General features: G+C 46.9%; 1 protein-coding gene across 1 annotated transcript in view; it reads left to right on the top strand.

Moving 5' to 3' along the window:
• Window positions 1–18,810, top strand: part of CACNA1B (calcium channel, voltage-dependent, N type, alpha 1B subunit) — a 330,920-nt gene that overhangs the window by 146,257 nt on the left and 165,853 nt on the right. Inside the window, exon 7 of the mRNA XM_014952366.1 lies at window positions 7,681–7,784. Coding sequence (XP_014807852.1) covers window positions 7,681–7,784 — 104 coding nt within the window. The remainder of the gene's footprint in view (window positions 1–7,680; window positions 7,785–18,810) is intronic.

Below are 18,810 nucleotides of genomic sequence, written 5' to 3' on the forward strand. Positions count from 1 at the left end.
TGAAAAAGCAAATCCTTGGTGGTAATTAGCTGTAATGACTTCTAAAGGGAAAAAAAAAAAACAGAAAGTAAGGAAAAAAAAAAAAAAAAAAAGGCTATTATGCAGACCCTGGTACTTTGTATGAGCCAGTACATCAGGTGGGGGCTTGAGAGATGGAACTTCTCTTGCTGGTCTGCTGTGAAATGGGAAAGCAGTTCTCCTTTCACCTGACTGTGACCCAATTCCACCTTCTGTAAAGCTGGGGATAGAAACAGGGTGCTCAGTGAGGGACTGGGTGGTGTTTCTGGGTGAAAAAAAGGTATATAAGGCTTAAAAGATGAAAGCCTCTTAAAAATTTAATTTTATTTTCTTCTGTTTTCAACTGTTCCAAAGAGATGTGGAAAAAAAAAAGTAAGGAAAAAAAAGGAGAAAAATTAGTATTTTTGAAAAGTAATACATTATAACACCTTTTTTGGTAACCGAATAAATGGGAAAGAGAAAAAATACTTCACTGTTCTTCTGAATGAGATGTCAAGGTATGACTTTCTCAGGAGGTGAGGGAGGTGCTGTACTTTCTACTCAGCTCTTCCCAGTAGGTTACAGATGGGAGATCAAGGTCCCTTTGTTATCTTCTAGATATTCTCCTGAAATACAATAAAGCTAGTCAATGTCCTGCTAGATTTTAGGCTTGAGATTATCTTTTTAGGGGGGAAGCCAAGTGTCTCATGCTCTAATCTGACAAATACATTGGCCAACACTCCACTGGGCTGGATTTTGGGGCCAGAGATATTTTCTCCAGGGCTTTCAGCAGGATGGGATTGGACTTCCCACTAGGGAATTCTCTTACAAACACAGTGCAAATAATGATGAACATTTCTTAGTTAGAAAAGGCAAAACTTATGCTTGACCACAGCTATGCATTCAGGGCCTTCAGGTATGAGTTAGGTTTGAACTGGATCCAACCCAGGTCATATGAAGCCAGTACAGCCCAGTCTCCATCTGTGAAAGCACTTCTCACTTTCTGTAAGGGAAGATCGACCCTTGGGATGTTGTGCTGATGTGGACTATGTAGCATCCCACAGAAGTGACCGGTTTAACTCTCATTTGAGTCTGGGACTATTTTGTGAATGTCATCATGGATTCCACAGACTGAACTGGGAATGGCTTTTCTCAGCAAATTTGGGTTTTCTGCCCTTATACATTCTTGCACAAAGTCGGTCTGTCTCTGATGAAGAGCTCAGTGGGAGTTACTTGGTGCCTAGAGAAAATGTGCTGGGTAAGGCAGGGCTCTTGTGTGCTTATTCAACATGCTTTTAATATTTATTTTTTTGTTCCTGATAATTTTTGTGTTCACCTAATCCAAAGAATAGGTGAACAGATAGAAATAAATCAACCGTAAGTAGCATCGTTAATTAACAGAATTAGTGAGGAGAGAATTGTGAAAAATCAGATGAAGGGTAAATAGAGTTCATCTCTTGAAGACAGCTGAGAGTTTTCCTCAATGCAAAAGCACTTATCTAAGGGAAGATTACGCTTTAATTGCCCCAAATAAGTCGGGCTCTGCCATTGATTAGATTAAAGTGAGTAAACTGTGGGTGTACTATACATTTTGATTAAAAACATAGTAAAGCACTAATGGTCTGTGGTGTTTCAGCTTTGGCTGTATCTGTTAAATTAGATCCCTTCTTTATTGAACCCCACTCTGGAAACCTTTCCAAAGGATTATGTGTTAGCCCATTAATTGCTTGTTTTTCACATTGATGGACAATGTGCTGAGCAAAGTGATGGCAGAATTTCTTCCTTGGAGATGCAGGGCAGTCGCCTCGGGTTTGCTACTCCTGTCAGAAGTGGCTGAAAGAAGACATTCGTGTAAGCAGTAGAATGGCTCTTTGTTCAGAGGCAAAAAATGTTGCTTTGTTGTTTTGCCAGTAAAAAAAGAGGAGTAACTTGGAGTCTAAATGGGTTTCTAACAGGCTGAGAGCCCAAAGCAGTGTCTTTGCACAGCCAGGGAACCCTCCTTGCAGATCTGCTGGCAGGAACAGTCCAGAGCTTGTCCTGTTGGGTGCCCAGGCTGGTGCTGGTACATGGTAGGATGGTTTGGGACTTCACACTTCTGTAGATGCTGCCCTTAAGGTCTCATTTGAAACTCCAAAGTCAACAGATGAATGTCCATAAAGGTATTTTGGCTGCCTTTAGGTGCTGGGAGAGGAGCTCTGGTGAAGCCTGCTGTACAGCTCCTCTCTGGAGAGATGCCTGCCACCCATAGCAGTAGCAGAAGGGAATCTGTCCCTGAGCCATGCAGCTTGGAGTGTGTCTCCTCAGCTCCAGCTGCGAGCGAGAGTGAGTTTGCATCGTGGTAAATGCACCCATGGAGGTGGAGGTACAGAAGTGGGTCTGGCCTGGAGGATCAGTGCCCCCTGTGTGGTCAGTGCCTGGCATGGACATCCCACCCTCTGCGGTACCTTCCTGAGTGCAAGTCACCAGGAAGGCTCTATAGTTTATATTAATTACTGGTTTACTGTAAAGCTGGTGTGTTCACATGTGGGTTTGCAGTGATAGAGTTCAACTGGTGTAGCTTTGTGTGTGGGCATCCTTGGACACTCTCTTCCTCCCGGTACAGAACTGCAAGTGGAAAGAGTGATGATTCTGGGTTCTTCTTGGTACAGAACTGCAAGTGGAAAGAGTGATGATTCTGGGAGGAGAGCAAAGAGACTGGTGGTGTTTTGATCAGAATCCTGGAAATGAGGAGCTGAAATGTGAGATTTTTTTGCTTAGGTTCATGGCAAGACAACAGTCTCCAATCAAGGCAATTAGTCCCTGCCACACACCACCTGGCACTTTCCTGTGGCAAAGGTCTTTGTCCTCCACTTTTGTGTTGCCCGAGAGGATTTAATCAGGTTGAGCAGTGTTTAATAGGCTATTTGAGTAAGTTATTTAAACATGCGCTGTCACTGTCAGGTTTGTCTGGTCCTTGGCACACACTGAATGGGGCTGTGGGCAGCGTGGAGTGGTGGAAGGTCTTCTCCTTGTGCTGGCTGGGAGGAGCTGTGGGCTCCGGATTGCAGATCCATCAAATTCATCCTCAGGGCATGGATTTAGTATTCCACTTTGCTGGCTGCTGGTCAGGGGCTCACATGTCTGGGTTCATGGGAATCCCCCAATCCTTTTGCCACGTGAAATACAGATTTAGGTTGTGTTGGAGAAGCCGGAGGAGAGTGGGAGGTTGTGGGCGACTATGCTGTCATTTTAGAGAAATCCTACCGGGGGTAGGATTTTGGGGATTATTTGGTGTTTGACTTATTCTAAATTGCAGCCTGTAAATCTCCCAAAACTGCAGGAACCCATTGAGCAGAGGCAGCCACTTGCCTCTTCATGAGGCTGTGTATAAACCAAATTTCACTTAATTGTGTGTGTGTTATTTTGGAATTCCACAACCGGGATCTCATCACTGATACAAACTGTGATGGAGCAACCCTGGTAGAACCTGCACGGCCTTTCCTTCCCTGGGGACTGCTGGGTCTTTTTTGCTGTGGGGGCTGTGTCATAGTTTTCCCAGTAACTCCCCAGCGCTGGCGGGAGCCTCACTGGCCAGGAAGTACTGTGGAGCCTTTACATGCTCCTTCCCCTTCCGAAACCTACTCCCACTGCCTTTGATCAGCCCTGTTTGAAGTCAGCAGTGTGTGGGATTGGGCTGTGGGGCTCCCCCGGTGATGTCCCAGCTGTAGGGAGCACTGGGCTGGATGTCAGCAGGGTCCCACGAGAGCTGCTGGGATGGAGACAGGCTGGGAGAAGGATGTTGGAGCAGGCAGGGCTTGGTTGACCATTTCAAGGTGATGGGATGGAGCTGGCTGGAGCAGAGTTTCTTCTGGTCTTGCAAGAAACCCCAGCAGCAGGAGAACCTCACCTCAGGGCAACCAGGCACAAGGGAACACGAGCAACGGCCAGGGCCACAGAAAGGAAGATGAAAGGTAATATAAAAGCACTTCTGGTCTCTGCAGCACATTGCAAGCAGCAGTAAGCTGCTTTCAAGTCCATTGTTTCAAAACATATCTTTAAATGAATTAATAATTAGATGCAGCTGCCATCTTGTTAACATAATGAAGCAGTGGCCTAATGGCTCTCTCTGGGAGACAGAAGTGAGTATTAACACCAGCCTTTCTCTGCTCTTGGACAAGTCAAACAAGGCTTGGTTGTGGGAGGTAGTATCTTGTTCTTTGCTGGACCACACTCCGACCTCTTTGGCTTTATTGGGAGCTCAGGGTGTTAATCTCCTGCATGAAAAAAGCCTTTTGGCTTCTGTGTTTGTTATAGGTGACACGTGTTCACCCACCTGCCTCAGTAGAGAGGTGACCTTGCTGTCACAGCTCAGAGATCCTGACAACATGCTAGGTGCTGCGTGAAAGGGAGGAGAAACACCCCTTTTTGCTTAAAGATAGCTGTGCAGAGAGCCAAGGCAGCTGGATGCCAAAGGACAACCTTTATGTGACCTGGGTGCTCCTGCTGAGCAGTGGCATCAGGCTCTGGGGTGGATGATGGTGAAGCAGGGTCACGTGGAAGAGGCTAGAAGGATGCTGTGGGGATTTAGGTTAGACTCTTCGCAAAAACAAAAAAAAAAAAACAAACAAAAAAAAGAAGTGAAAAGAGGCTCCAGCTGTGACTTGTGAATTGGCAGAGTGGATGCACCTTGATACAAGTGCCAGGTTGGAGGGTGGAAGCAGCTTGAAGCCGAGAAGAGGTTGGGCAGAGGGGTCTGTGGTGACCGTTGGGCTGTTGGGAAGAGCATTCCAGGGACTGGAGAGTTCGTATGGTCTGTAGGTGGCTGAGGTGCAGTTCTGTGGGTCTTTACTGCAACCCTGAAAGTGTCCCTTAGACCTTTGATGCCTCAGTTTCCCCCTGTGCACACCTTCCCTGTGTGAGTCTTGTGCTGTCGAGTTTAAGGGACATGAGCTGTTTGATGCAGCAGTGAGGGAACCCTCCTTTAAGCCTGTATTTGGATGTAATTCTGGCATGTAGTGAAAAATATTTCATTTCTCCTTCTTCCCTGTCGGGTTCGACCTGTGGTTAGGCTCCAGTAGCACTGACGCTCAGCCAGGCGTTACACCAGTGAAATGGTTTAGCTGGAACATAAAAATTGATTTGATCTCTTGGCTTATCCTGCTTAATGAGGAAGCCTGGAGCTGGGCCACAGCCCAAGCCCCGGTGGCTCTGCAGATGGAGGGCTGCCTCCTGTGCCCAGCACATCCAGGGGTGCCTGTGAGCTCCGGGGGCTTTCCCTGGAGCAGAAGAGTTTGGTTTTCCTGGCAGCAAACAGGTTGGATTCATTAAAGAGTCTCACCATGGTGGAGCCAGTGCCATAAACTGTGATTGGGTTTAAGAGTGCTTGGGAGCACTGGGAAAGATGCTGCATGTCCCTGATGGCTCTGATTTATGGGGAGGGGTTTTCTGTCGACCCTTTTGCCTGGTGTTTTGCCCTCTAATTTGTCCTGGATCCCTGTGTGAGGCAGAGCAGACAGAGCCGAGCCCCTACCCTTCAGGAGGTAGTCTAGCAAATGCGCAGAGGAGGGTGGTTAATTAGTCATATTTCAGCACTTTTCATTTTTAAGGGCTTTGATCGTGGCATGGAATTGCGGATCTGTCGCCAAGTTTGGGCTTCAAATGAATAAATAAATGATAAACGATCATTTGGCAGCAATGAACCTACTGCACTCTCTTTGCATGTTTGTGTGGTTTCCCTTCTCCCATCTGGTCCCTTCCTCCAGCTCTTCCTTGGCTCTCCAGCCCCCCGTGCCTGGCTGATGGCTGTCCCCAGCCACGCTGAGTGGGATGCTCTGACCAGAGACACGGGGGCTGCCACCTTGGTTGACAAAATGAGAATTAAAGAACAACCTCTCAATAGAAACCCAGGGGTTTTGCTCTGTAATCACAGGAGAGCGGGACGGGGCTGCCCCAGGCACTTTCCCCACACGATGGGGAAGAAGTGCTGAGGATCAATGTCCTTTTTTCCCCTGAACCCCTCTGTAGAGACACGGTGGAGGAGAACAGGGACAGGAAACAGCTAACAGCAGAGAAAATGGAAAGAGAAAACATTGAACATAAACAGGGAGCTGCTGGGGTGGGATGAGAGGTATCGCAAAAGGCATTAAAAAATTAAAATGAGAGATGAGGCTGCAGAGAGTTTTCCCCATCTTTCTGCTCTCGTTTCACCAGCCTGTTTTCTCTTCAGATTCCTCAGTCGGTCACGCGCTGGTTTTGCCTTTAGCAGGGGTGGTTTGTGGCGAGGTTAGTTAGTCCCTGTTCCTCTCGGGTGAGTCACTGATCAACTGACATAGATATTTCTGAAGATGTTCGCTATTTGGAGAAAAACTTGTCATGTGTTTGAGCCAGAGTATGCTCCTGGAGGGAAGAATTTGTGCAGATATGCACCATATTAAAAACATCTCAGAAGGTATTTACTTGCATCAGTGCTGTAAGTGTTATCACCCGTAAGAAATGCTTATGACATCAGTCACCCACATCACAGGTTGGCTTTGCTTGTTTATTGGGTGACTTCTATTTATGCAGAGACATTTCAAGGTGGCATCAAGCACCTGCCTGGCTGAAAACTTCATGGATGCATTTAAAGCCTTTCCTCTTTCTGTAAATCCTTCTTCAAGCACAATTAACGCTTGCAAATATTATTGGGAATAGTGACTGAAAAACGCCACAGATAATAAGTAAAAGGCATCAATATCAGTTAGAATTAAGGCATTTTGTGCAAGTTGGTGTTTGAGAGCACTCCTCTGTGGTCCCTGCCTCTGTGGTTGGGCAGGTAGGTGATCCCTGTGTTAGTGTTATTCTGTACCCTCTGTGGTAGGAGGAGAATGTCTTTAGGTCTTTTCTTTTGGTTTCCCTTGTCCCTTCCCTTCCACCCGACACGAGCTTCTCAAACTGCTGCATTCTTCGCTCTCAAGAGGAGAATTTGCATTTTTTTCAGCATTTGGCTTTGGTAAATGGCCATGTGGCATGTTCCTTTTCAGCAGCTCCTTAAAGAGCTCCCTTGTGGCTGATGAATGCTGAAACTTTGTCATAAACTAATCCACCCGTTCCTCCCCTTCAGCGAGGCTGTTGCTTACTCAGGGAGCCTCAGATGGGGTTTTGATGACAGAAGCCCTAAGTGCTGAGTAAGCAGAAGTGGAATTACAGCTGTGCTGAAGATGCCTCATTTTCTTGCAGACTTCTTGTCTTCTCCTGCTCTGTGTGGATTCTGGGCTCAATGCCACGCTCTGCCTTAATTGCAGCAGAGATTAACGGGAGGCTGAGGGTTCCCTCCCATTGCTGTGTGTCTCAAGTCGGATCTGAAGATGACACTGATGCCCAGCAGGTGGGAAGTCAGAGTTGAGGTGGGGAGGGTGTAGAAAGGCAGCACGGAGGTAGGTCTCCTAAAAGTGTGTTTTGGCCCAGAACCAGGTCAGCCCAGAGCTGTGGAGTTAGATGAGTCTTCTCCCTGGAGCTGATGATGAACCAGTGGGACAATCAGCTTGGTTCAGCAGTTCTTTTGCTGGCATTTGAACTGGTGAATGCAACAGAGCTGACCAGTACATGAGTGGTGGACAGTCCTATGGAAATCTGAATGGAATCTTCCCTGCCCTGCACTTCCAATATTTGTTTCTGATGCTGATTAATATTTGTTTTTTTTCTCTCTCCCTCTCTCTTCACTTCCAGACAAATGATGCTGCAGGAAATACCTGGAACTGGCTTTACTTCATCCCTCTCATCATCATTGGCTCTTTCTTCATGCTCAACTTGGTGCTGGGCGTCTTATCAGGGTAAGGCATTAATTACTTGTTTGTCTCCATCTGGATTCGAAAAGGGAAGATGTGTTGGTTTTAGCACTGTAAGAGGATGTAGCTGAAAAAGAGAAGATGGGGCAATGCATCACACTGTACGTTGTTCCCCTTCACACATGTCCTTTCCTTGCAGTGGGGTATTTGTGTAAGACTATAGAGCCATAGGATGAGGGGTAGGCTGGTGAAAAATCATTAATTGAGATGATTCTGAATCCAGACCCAAGAGTTAAGTGAGCTCCCTGTAATTATACTGACTTGGGTCTGTGTAGACAACACTTACTCCTGTGTCGTCTTGAAAACCCATCAGGAACCCACTAATGCCAGTATAAATACTCCAGTGCTGGAGCTGGACATCAGAGTGTTCATAATGCATTTGGTCTCACCGTGTAGCATGGAGAAAGGTGAAGCTCAAACAAAAGACAATTAAAAGATTTCAAGTGGTTGGTTTTGTATTGATTTTTTGTTTGTGTGGGCATTGGTTAGGTTTTTTTTTTTTCCCCCCTAAATCTCCAGCTGTTTAAGCCAATATCTGGATTTTGGGGACACACTGGTCTCTTGATGTTCAAACCCCAGGGTTCAGCCAAGGATTTGGTGTTTGTTGCTTACGAGTTTTGGGTTTGGGCCATTCTGGAGATGGAGCTGCCAAGTTCGATGCCTGGCTGGAACCTCCCCAGCGTCTGTGGGAATTTGATCTGGAATTAACAACCTGACTCATCTTAATGGTTTGCGAGCTCTTAGGCTTTGGCACCTCATTTTGCACACAGTTTCTTCTTAGCCCATCCAGGTGATCTAGATTATATGGATCTCTCAAGGTCTGGATTTATTTCTGGCTCTTAGCAGCGTGGGAAGGGAGAAAAGAGTTAACACTGCTGAATGGTGGAAGCCCTTCAGTGCTGCACCTTTGCTCTTTCTCTCTCTGAGTTACTAGAGAAAGAAAAATGTTTTCCAAAGAACAGATTCATGCTCCGCTTTATTATTTTGTTGAGGATCCTTGTCCTCAAAGCGGATGCTGGGGGCAGGAGCCGGGGGGGCAGGAGTGCAGTTGTGTCTGAGGACTGGGAGACGGGGTGATGGAGAAGAACATGCTGTGCACGTTGCTGTTCCTTCAGTCCAGGAATAATGGATCAATAACTGATCAAAGCCACTCATCAGACACCCTGTTGTATCAGAGGCTTTGGAAAGGAGAGCTTTGTGACTGTACTTGTCTGACGTATGATTTAAAGCGAGTGCCAAGGCCGGGGCTGAGCATGGGTCATTAGGCACTTCATCTTCCTCATCTCGCAGCGGGGTCAGCCCACGTTGGCTGTAAAGATACTGGTGATTTAAAACAAAACCTGGAAGCCTGCAGGCTCCCGTTCCTTTGTGCTGGATTCAGACGTGTTTGGTGACCGAAAGATGGAGATGTCTGGCTGGCTCTCCTGAAAGCCTCTTGTTGCTTGGGGCAAAATATTAATATTATATAAATGTGTGTCTTCTATAAAAAAATACAGCTCTGTGCATCAGGTTTCCCTTTGTCAGTGGCAAGAATGGTCATGTCTTCTTCACAGAGGGAAGCTTTTAAATTCTGTTTTGCATAGTGGTTTGACGTCCTTGGCTGGGATAATTCCTGGGGAGAGGCTGAAGAAAATAAACATCCTAGTGGAGGTGTTGAGCACGCTGCTCAGCGGGCTGCTGGGGGGCTCACAGCTATTGAGCAATGGAGGAAACTGGGTACATCTGAATGGACTGGTGATAAGCAGGCACCAGAACGATGAAAAGACCCTCTGAAGGCAGAGGTGGTTGCCATTATATTCTCCAGCCAAAAGCCCCAGTGCAAAAAGAGAAATTTCTGCTGGAAGTGATCCTTTGCACAGCTGTTCATGCATGGAGAAGGGGTTGTTGGGAAATGCATGTTGACTTCCATAGGGTACAGTCTGACTCCTGGACATCATGCCATCCACATCCTAGTGACAGTGTCAACCAGCAGCTCCTGCAGCAGAAGAGACTCTTGGCAACAGCCCCCATTCCTGGTTCAAAGAAACAAAGTTGATTTAGGGTTAGAGGTTCTACAAATAGCCCATGAATGGGGTTAACTCAGCAATTACTCACCTGTTTCTTATTTTCATGATCTGTGCACCTCATAGCCTTTAATATTATCCTGGCAGAATCCTGGGAGCGATGCAGGGCTCCGCTCTCCTTCTCCACACACTAGAGAGAAGGAACAGCGAGTTGGAAAGAGGGATGTAACATCCCTGGGAAACAACTGCAAAGCTGAGGTTGTCACTGGTTTCCTAGGCTTGTGTGTGGTCTTCATTACTGTCCTTTTTCACAAAAACCCCGCTGGTCGGGTTGTATTTTATTTTCCAATGCTTTTCCATGTGCACAATCAGCATTAGAGGGTTAAACTTCAGTATGGTGCTGTCTCTGCCTTGGAAAGCCACAGAAAAAGCTTTTACCTGAGTGTTTTTCATTGCTGTTAGTTTTGAGCTATTTCCTCTCATGTATTTATTTGGGTCCCTCGGTGGGCAATAAGGAAGCTACAAATTTCTCGAGCAGGTATGCAGGCGCTATCACGGATTATGGCAATATAAAGAATCTGAAATGACACCCAAGTTATTGAGCTTCCTAGTGACACTAGATTATACAGAGTTTTGCCATAACTCTTAATGGAATTTTCTGCCTTTCCATAGTTATTTGTGAACCCATGTCAGCACTGGGCAGGTATCTAATATGAGTGGGTTTAGCTCCTGGGTTTATCTCTTTGAGCAGTGTAGTTAGATTTAGCCGGTGAGTGCTCTGAGTCTCATCTGCCAGCAAAATGGGGGAGCATTTGCATTGCAAACGCTACAGGAGAGATGATACCTGTTTTAAAATAAAGAGCAAGCTGCCTTTCCCCTCTGTGGATTCTTCTGGAATTATAATAAAAGCAAAGGCAGGGAAGTGACAGGGGGATGAGGAAATCTGAAAGTGTTGGTAAAAACTCGGTATAAAAATAACCCACAATCTTGGGCCACAGCTGATGTGACAAAAACCTCTGAGTACCTGGCTAAAGATGTAATTAAAAGCGTGTTGGCTCCTTAATTCCGATTAAATGAGACTCTGGCTGCTGTACAGTGTGTCCTCCTCATGTGTGCTGATCAAAGCGCTGCTGGTGCTCTTGTCACTGGTTAATATTTAAAAACCCTCCCCAAATGTTGTGCTCTGCCTTCCCTTCCATTCCCCTCCCCAGTGCAAGCCCCAGGGGCCGGGCTGTTGGCAGTGCTCAGCTCTGCTTCTGAATATCCAGATTTTCCCAACGATCCCAGGACATGGGGTGGGGACTTAGGGCAAACATCTTATTTCTGAAGGTGCAATGAGGTGTCGGGCTCTCCTGTGTCTTTACAAGAGAGACAAGTTGCAGATGCTGTGCCCTACCTGCTCACCACAGTGCTAAAGGTGGGTCTCTGACTGGGGAGACTGGTAGTAGCTCCCTCCCTTGCTGCACATCACAAGCCAAGACAGTCTGTGCCGTTCTCTAGCTGTGAATGTGGTGGGATTTAGAGTTCTGTTGGAGTACTGCAGTGGTCACAGTTCACACACAGGTGAACTGCAATTGAAACAGCTCCTGAAATCCATGGGGTGCCTTTGCTTATGGAAGGTACGGGGCTCTCCAGCAGGAGCACAGCATCCCAGTTGCTGTGGGGTACTGGTAATGCAGGTTTGTGCCCCTCATTGGGGATTTTCCTCTCTACTCTTGACTATTCCCCCGCTTTCTGTTTTCACTCTCCGGTGCTTAATCCCTCCATGAGTTGATAAAACTCAACAACCCTGCAGAAACCAATAGAGCAGAAAACTACAGATTATTTTCTTCTGGAGGAGCTTCTATTGAGTACTGATTCAAGAGAAGATCAGGACTGTATAGGGCCAGGAGAGCAGACGTGGGAGATTTCTCTCCCCTTTGCTAATATTAAAACATTTGGTAGGCTCATTGCTTCTGCATGTGAGCTCTAGAGGTTTGTCCAATTGGTCAGATGGGCAGAGGCAGGGTGTGTTCCCATCCATGGGCTGGGAATCATGTTGGGGTGACTGCCCAAGCTTGATACTTCCCCAATTACAGACAGGAAAAGAAGGAGAAAGAGAAATGTAAAAGAAAATAAAGGAGATTAGATATGTGGTTGAAGTTCTGCTGAACCAACCACCCATCCACCCAAAGGATGAACCAGGTTTTGTTCACACTATAGACCTGCTCTTGACTTTATTTCTCTGTTTAAACCATGAGAAGCCATTCTACCCATGATAACTATGTCCAGAAAGCTGGGACACCTTGGTTCCCTGAAACTGGGGTAGGATTTTGTAAGGTTTCCAGTGCAGAATGGCACAACAGCAGCAGTGAAAATGGTTAGGAATTTGTATCCAATAATATATTTATCTTGAAACATCTTTTTGCGTTGACTGCAGTGGGTGGTTATTCTTACTTATTAGATTATTTGTGAACTCTTTATGACTTAGGTAGCAATAAAGGCACACGTCACAGGGAATACAACCTTTCCATAGAAAAAGCAACTGGCTGCCTCTGGTGGCACCGTGTGAATGTTCTGGCTCCGAGTCATGCCCAGAAGGGCCGACCCCAGATGCCTTTCAGTTTTCCCTAAACACAGGTTTGTTTGCTGCTTGGCATGTCATGGGCTTCAATTCTGACCAGAAAATGCCCTATGATGATCCTGATAATTTTTTTTTTAATTGAATTCTGCACATGGTTCTGCAGTTTATAGTGAGGGCCAGAAAATGCCCTATGATGATCCCAATATTTTTTTTTTTTTTTTTATTGAACTCTGCACATGGTTCTGCAGTTTATAGTGAGGAGGGGAAAAACTACCCCCCCATTGAATTTTGAGAGTCCTGACCAAAACTCATTCTTTTTCTGCCTTTATGCTGTTTTCTTGCTGGCAGGCTGCAGCCTCCCACCATCCTGCTCTGGCACCTGTGGCCACCAAGAGATGGGCACCCATCTCCATGTACACCCCAGCTTCCTGATGTTCCATCACTTTAGCAGTGATGTCCAGGGCTGTTTTTCTCATCATGCTGCTGTAGAAAACTCCTCTCAGCCCAGCTCACAGGATCCTTCCCTGGGCTGGTGGGATCAGGGAGTTTTTTCACTGCTTGGGATGTTGAGTCGGGTATTAATTTTGCCTGGTAATGAGCTGGATGATTCTTTACAATGTGTTTGTGACTGTTTTTGGTGCTTTTGGATTACACAACGCAAAGAGGATAAACGTTATCCTGGGATGCTGTGAGGAAGATGATTTCACTTATTTCAAGGCTAAGTGCTTTTTGGCACTGCTTCCCACGGCAGCGAGGGTGGCGAGACAGCGGGAGAGCCGGCCAGAGAGGGCAGCTCGCTGTGAGTGATGCATTTGGATGCTGAGGGGCTGCATCTCTCGAGCGTGAAAAATGCCTCTTGTCGTGTCCTCAAATATTTATGGTGAAGCCTGAGGTATTTCCAGACCAGCCAGTGAAGAGTAATGATCTTTCCTGAGGTTTACTCATCTGGCCGTGGTAGCCAAGCGGGGAGAGGCATCACAGTGGCCAGTTTGACAGAATGACAGGCAGAATTATATGGGGTTGGAAAGGACCTCTGGAGATCATCATCTCCAACCCCCTGCCAGAGCAGGGCCACCCAGAGCAGGTCCCACAGGAACGTGTCCAGGCAGGTTTTGAATATCTCCAGAGGTGGAGACTCCACCATCTCCCTGGGCAGCCTCTGCCAGGGCTCTGCCACCCTCACAGGAAAGAAGTTCCTCCTCGTGTTTAGATGGAACTTCCTGTGTTCCAGTTTGTGCCCGTTCCCTCTTGTCCTGTCCCTGGGCACCACTGAAAAAAGCCTGGCCCCATTCTTTTGTCACTCACCCTTTAAGTATTTATAAGCATTGATGAGATCCCCCCTCAGTCTTCACTTCTCCAGACTAAAAAGACCCAAGTCCCTCAGCCTCTCCTCGTAAGAGAGATGCTCCAGGCCCCTCATCATCTTTGTAGCCTCTGCTGTCCCCTCTCCAGCAGTTCCCTGTCTTTCTGGAACTGGGGAGCCCAGAACTGGTCCCAGTCCCCAGGTGGGGCCTCCCCAGGGCAGAGCAGAGGGGCAGGATGACCTCCCTCCACCTGCTGCTCACACTTTTCTTGGTCTGCCCTGCTTGAGTGTAACCATTATGTGGTCCAGACCTGCTCTGTCCTGAGATATGTGACACCAGCCTCTTCTCGTATGAGGCCGCCTGGTCTAGGAACTTCAGGGGGCCATTCTGAACGGATGCAGCATCTTTGTGACAGCAGGAGCCTGGCACAGGGATAGAGCTACAGACTGTGCTGGCACCGTTCTGGGGAATGAGGGTCAGGGTAAAAAAAATGCTTTAATTTTTCACTGCTGCACCCTCTTTCAAGCAACCTGAGACATGGGGTGATGCTCCTTGGGCAGAGCCCGTTAAACACTCTCTCTGAGGTGAACTCAAGTCTCCCAGGGGGATATCTATTTCCTTTTCTGACTGTTGCACCTTGGGTCACAGAGGCTTTTGTGCTGTTAGAGCAGCTCCCTGGGAGGAAGCACGGTCCCATCCAGACCTCATTGTCTCGATGACTTGCTCGGCTGAGTTTCATGACATGTTTTCCCATCCCGAGGATCTTTGCCAGATTGAGATCATAAAACTTCAGCCTGCAAGACGTGCAGAGCCTGGAGGAGAATCAGGCTGATTAATTTGTCATAATGGCAGAGCGTTCTTCTGTCCTCCTTCTCCCTCATTACAGAGACAATCATTCATTTTCTCTGCAATTTTGTTCCAAGTTCACTGTTACCTGCTGAGATCTGACTTTGGCTGGTGTTAATTATTTGCAGCAGAAGAGCTGCATCATGAAAAGATATGAGATATACTGTTTGCTTTCTCATTGTGTTTAGCCTTTCCCCAGCCCGGGCTTAAAAAGGAGGGGAAAGACAGGGCAAAAAATATTTTCTTTCCTGTTGCTCCTTGCTCATCACCCTTTTTAACAAAGCCATGGTTGCAAACAAGAAATGTGGGAAAAGCACATGTGTTTCTTGCAAAAGGGGTCAGGGAGCAATGACTTTCCACGTGAGCTTTGTCTCACCAAGCTAAATGTCCTATCAAATGTGGGTCCTTTGCTCCTTTTGTGGTTTTGGTCAGAATAAGGGACATGGACAACCTTTATTTGCTGTGCTGTTAAACTGCAATGGAAATTAAAGCCTGTAATATAGGAATGATACATAGAGACCTAAATCTGAATTTCCTGGGGCCGCTGCTTTGACTTTGGGGTGGAGATGATGAACAGAGCCAGAGGTTCATCCAGCAATTGCAGTGGGCTGATGCTAGGAGATAAATGGTGCCTTTTAATTCCTTTTTCTCCCTTTGTTGTTGCCTCCTTCGAGCCAGGTTTGCCCAGCTGTGGCACTCGCAGCATTTCAGATCGGATTAGGTGGAATCAAAGCGAAATCGGCACAAGCTGAATGTAAAGACAAAAGGAAGGAAGATATACATTGAAGCCTTCACCTCTGTGCTGTTCCTCTTTTTCTTGCTAGAAATACAAGTTGTATCCCATATCTGGCTTGCGTTTGAAGCGTCTTCCTGCTATGTTCAGTGATAAAAGTTACTGTGAAGCCTGGCTCGGTGCTGAGAGATCAATCTCTCAGCGATACTTTCATCCTTTATCAGCTGGTTGAGGAGAGCTATTCCTCACACCACATCTCCCCCCTCTTTAGAGGAAGCAGAAGCAGCTCTAGCTGTGCAGGTTTGAGGAATGTGCTGGTCCTTACCCCTAAGCAGTGGATATTAGGGTGGGATATTAGCTCAGCTTTGGGCTCAGTCTGGGAGAAATGGATGTGGTTCCTCATCCCCAGTGTGGTCTTGACTGGCTGTAACTCCAGGTGGGATGGAAACATCTAATGCTGGGTGTCTTTGGGATTCCGTGCACCTGGGGTATATGATAAGCCACAGAGCTTTGTCATCTTCAGCACTAAGGAACCTCCTGTGGGCTTTCCTTGTTTAATAACAGGGTTCAAAACAGGGTTCTGACTTCTCAGCAAACCACCTTCATGGGCAGGAACACAATACCTCAGAGGTGCCAAATGTCACCAGTGTAAAGAAATTCTTAGTGATGGTTTTCCAGGTGAATCAGTTGCTTGGTTTCATCTCGTTCCAGTACTTTCCAGTGTGATCTCTCTGTGCCCCTGGGATGTGCTTTCTTTCACCTACCTTATTTTTTTTTGCCCAAACCTGGTGCATTTCTGTGCTTTTTCTTCTTGTCCCAGATGGACTTTCTAATCAATACACTTTGCTTATGTTCAGTGGTGACCTGAGCCTGATTTTTAGAGGTATTTAAAACCAGTGATTTACCGACACTCTACATGCGTTTCTAGTCACATTTGCAAAACATTAAGTCAGAGGCAATAAATTATTTCTAGTTTTGCTTGCAGATTTCTCTGAACTTGAGGATTTTGTCTGTGAATGAGAATAATCATAGCTTGGATCCTCCTGAAGACTTCCTGGGGCTTGCTGTGGTAAAGATATCCAACGCTGTGGGTATAGAAACTGGTGTCTTTGCTGATCTCCTCGCACTGTATTTGCAGCCCTTCTGGGTGCAAGGAGCCAGCTATGGACACAGATGAGCCAGGTCCTCTCAGGTTTGCATCTTCTCAGCCACAGGCTATGATGCCTCATGTCCAGGCAGTTGGAAATTGCACTGCTTGTCTATTTGCTCCTGGATTTATTTATTTTCATATTTTTCTTTTCCAAGCCAAATTTGATTCTACTCTCTGCCTTTCTAACTCACCAGCATCCACCCAGGTTAGTACACTGATGGGGAAGATGCTCCCTCTGCTCTGCCCCGTCCCTTCCCTTTGCCTCCTGTGTGCTCCCCTGAGTAATTCAGCCCCTACTGTGACTGCTTTTCCTCCTCTCCTGGAGGAGCTTTTGTGAGAGACACCAAAGGTGGTTGGTGCCTTTGAGGTGGCTGCTCTGCAGGGCATCATCCCTGCAGGATGGTCCTTCTCCTGCTGCTGCCCCCCTGGCAGCCACTTTCAGGCTCTCAGAGTCACGTTGTGGGGCTGAGGTGTGGGTCCTTTGATCTCTGAGAGAGTTCAAAGAGTCACTGGTGCTGCTGTTGATGGTGGTTCCCTAGTGACATTGCACCCTGCTGAGGGAAAATGCTTCAGGAGTGGAGGGAAGATGGTGTCTGCTGTTCCTGCTCAGGGCCTGAGCTCAGAGTTATCTGTTGGGCTTCAGATAACCCTCTCCCTATCTGGTGTCCTGCCTGCCTCCCCCTGCAGTGCCCCAAGTTACCACAGCACCCACAGGAGGGTGAGGAATCTCAGAAAGTCCCCAGGCTCTTCTTGCATCTGCATCCAGGGCCCCGAGCATCTGCTTTTCCCTCTTCCCACTCTCCACGGTGCTCCTGCTCACTCTCCACAGAGACTCTCTCTTCCTTTCTCCTAGGACTCTGTCACTGCCTTTGTCTCTCGAGAAACAGGTTTGCAGAAGATAAAATATATGTTTAGCACAGCCCAGGCTTTGTGTCCTTAGTTGTATATACAGTTACAGTCGTGAAGGTGTTGGGCTTTTTTGTGGCATCCAGCAGAGGCTTCCCCTTACAAAGGATTTACTGTTCTCTGGGAAGACAAAAGACAGAGATACGAACCCGCAGAGAAATGCTTTGCCTGGAGCAAGAATCTGCTTTTCTATAAATGTGTGGATGCTGATGTGGTTGGCAAATGAAATGTTAGGACTATTAACTGGATCAGACCCTGGTGAAGCAAGCCACGAGGGGCTTGGCAGGACCCCGGGAGTGTGAGGAAGCAAACTCAATCACACAAGTATTGGAGGACCTGCAGAATGGCAGGAGCATGAGGAGACTTGGCTTGTCAGGAATCTGCCTATTATGTTATTGTAACTGGCTTCACCCAAGCAATTGGGATTTTGTAGGATAAGGATAAGTTGTCAAATGCCAGTATCGGAAACAGAGACTTGAGAGGGCAAGGAAAAATTCACTGAAAGGTCTTTTTCTGTTTTATTGCCATAGTTGGTTAACCAAAATAAATGGTAAGAAATGGACTTCCCAGCCTTAAAATGCAATTATTTCTGTTTTATTAACCAAAATAAATGGTAAGAAATGGACTTCCCAGCCTTAAAATGCAATTAACTGTTTCTGTTTGCCATGTGGATGCTCTCAGAATGTCAGGAGGCTTGGAGATGCGTGCAGTCCCTGTGCTGGGAGAAGTTACCCTCAGGCACCCTGGAGGGTCTCATAAGGGATGTACAGCCCCTGAGCAAGTCGTTGCAGATGACCAAGAGCACAGGAGACGTGGTTTTATTGAAAAATATAGACAGTATTGTGTTCATCTTACCTCTTTTAGCATCCAGTTCATACATCTGGGGTCCTACAAGTGCATGTTCTTATATATGGGGTCCTTTTGCAGCCTCTTACAGCAATTCTGACCCCAGCGTTGCTGAAGGCTTCACTGAAAATTAGGTGGAGAATTGGCACCAAGTTTCTTTTGAGGTTTCTTCCTTGCTGATTATAAAAAGGAATGGACTGAAAGTGAGACGAATTTTTAACACTTCACTTCTTGTCCGGGCAGCTCCCAAGTAGCACAACACTTGTGATTTTGTACCACTCTTCAGGCATGTGTTTCCTGCAGTGATGCTCCTCTGACTTACGTGTCAGGCAGCCAGAGGAGCTGCTGTTTTCCATCTTCTCCCTTCAGCCAGTCCCTCCCTGCTCCCGAGTGACGTGGGCTGCTTACCAGGCTGCTGACAAGCATCAAGTCTGTTCTTGGGCACTGCTCCACGTTCAGGTGACACAAAGCTTATAAATGAAGCCTTCTGTCTTGGCCAATTTTGTTTCTCCACCTGGAGAACTCATTTTGGCTTGGGAGATACTCAGTCAAACATCTGCAGTCCTGGCTGGCTCCTTGGCCAGCAGCTCACCCACTTGAATTATCTGGCTCCTCTCCATTCTTGAGGGCTGCATTTCTCCAGGCAGGGCTCTGTCCCTG

Source organism: Calidris pugnax, unplaced genomic scaffold, assembly GCF_001431845.1.
Source record: "Calidris pugnax isolate Ruff unplaced genomic scaffold, ASM143184v1 scaffold135, whole genome shotgun sequence".
NCBI classification, from domain to species: Eukaryota; Metazoa; Chordata; class Aves; order Charadriiformes; family Scolopacidae; genus Calidris; species Calidris pugnax.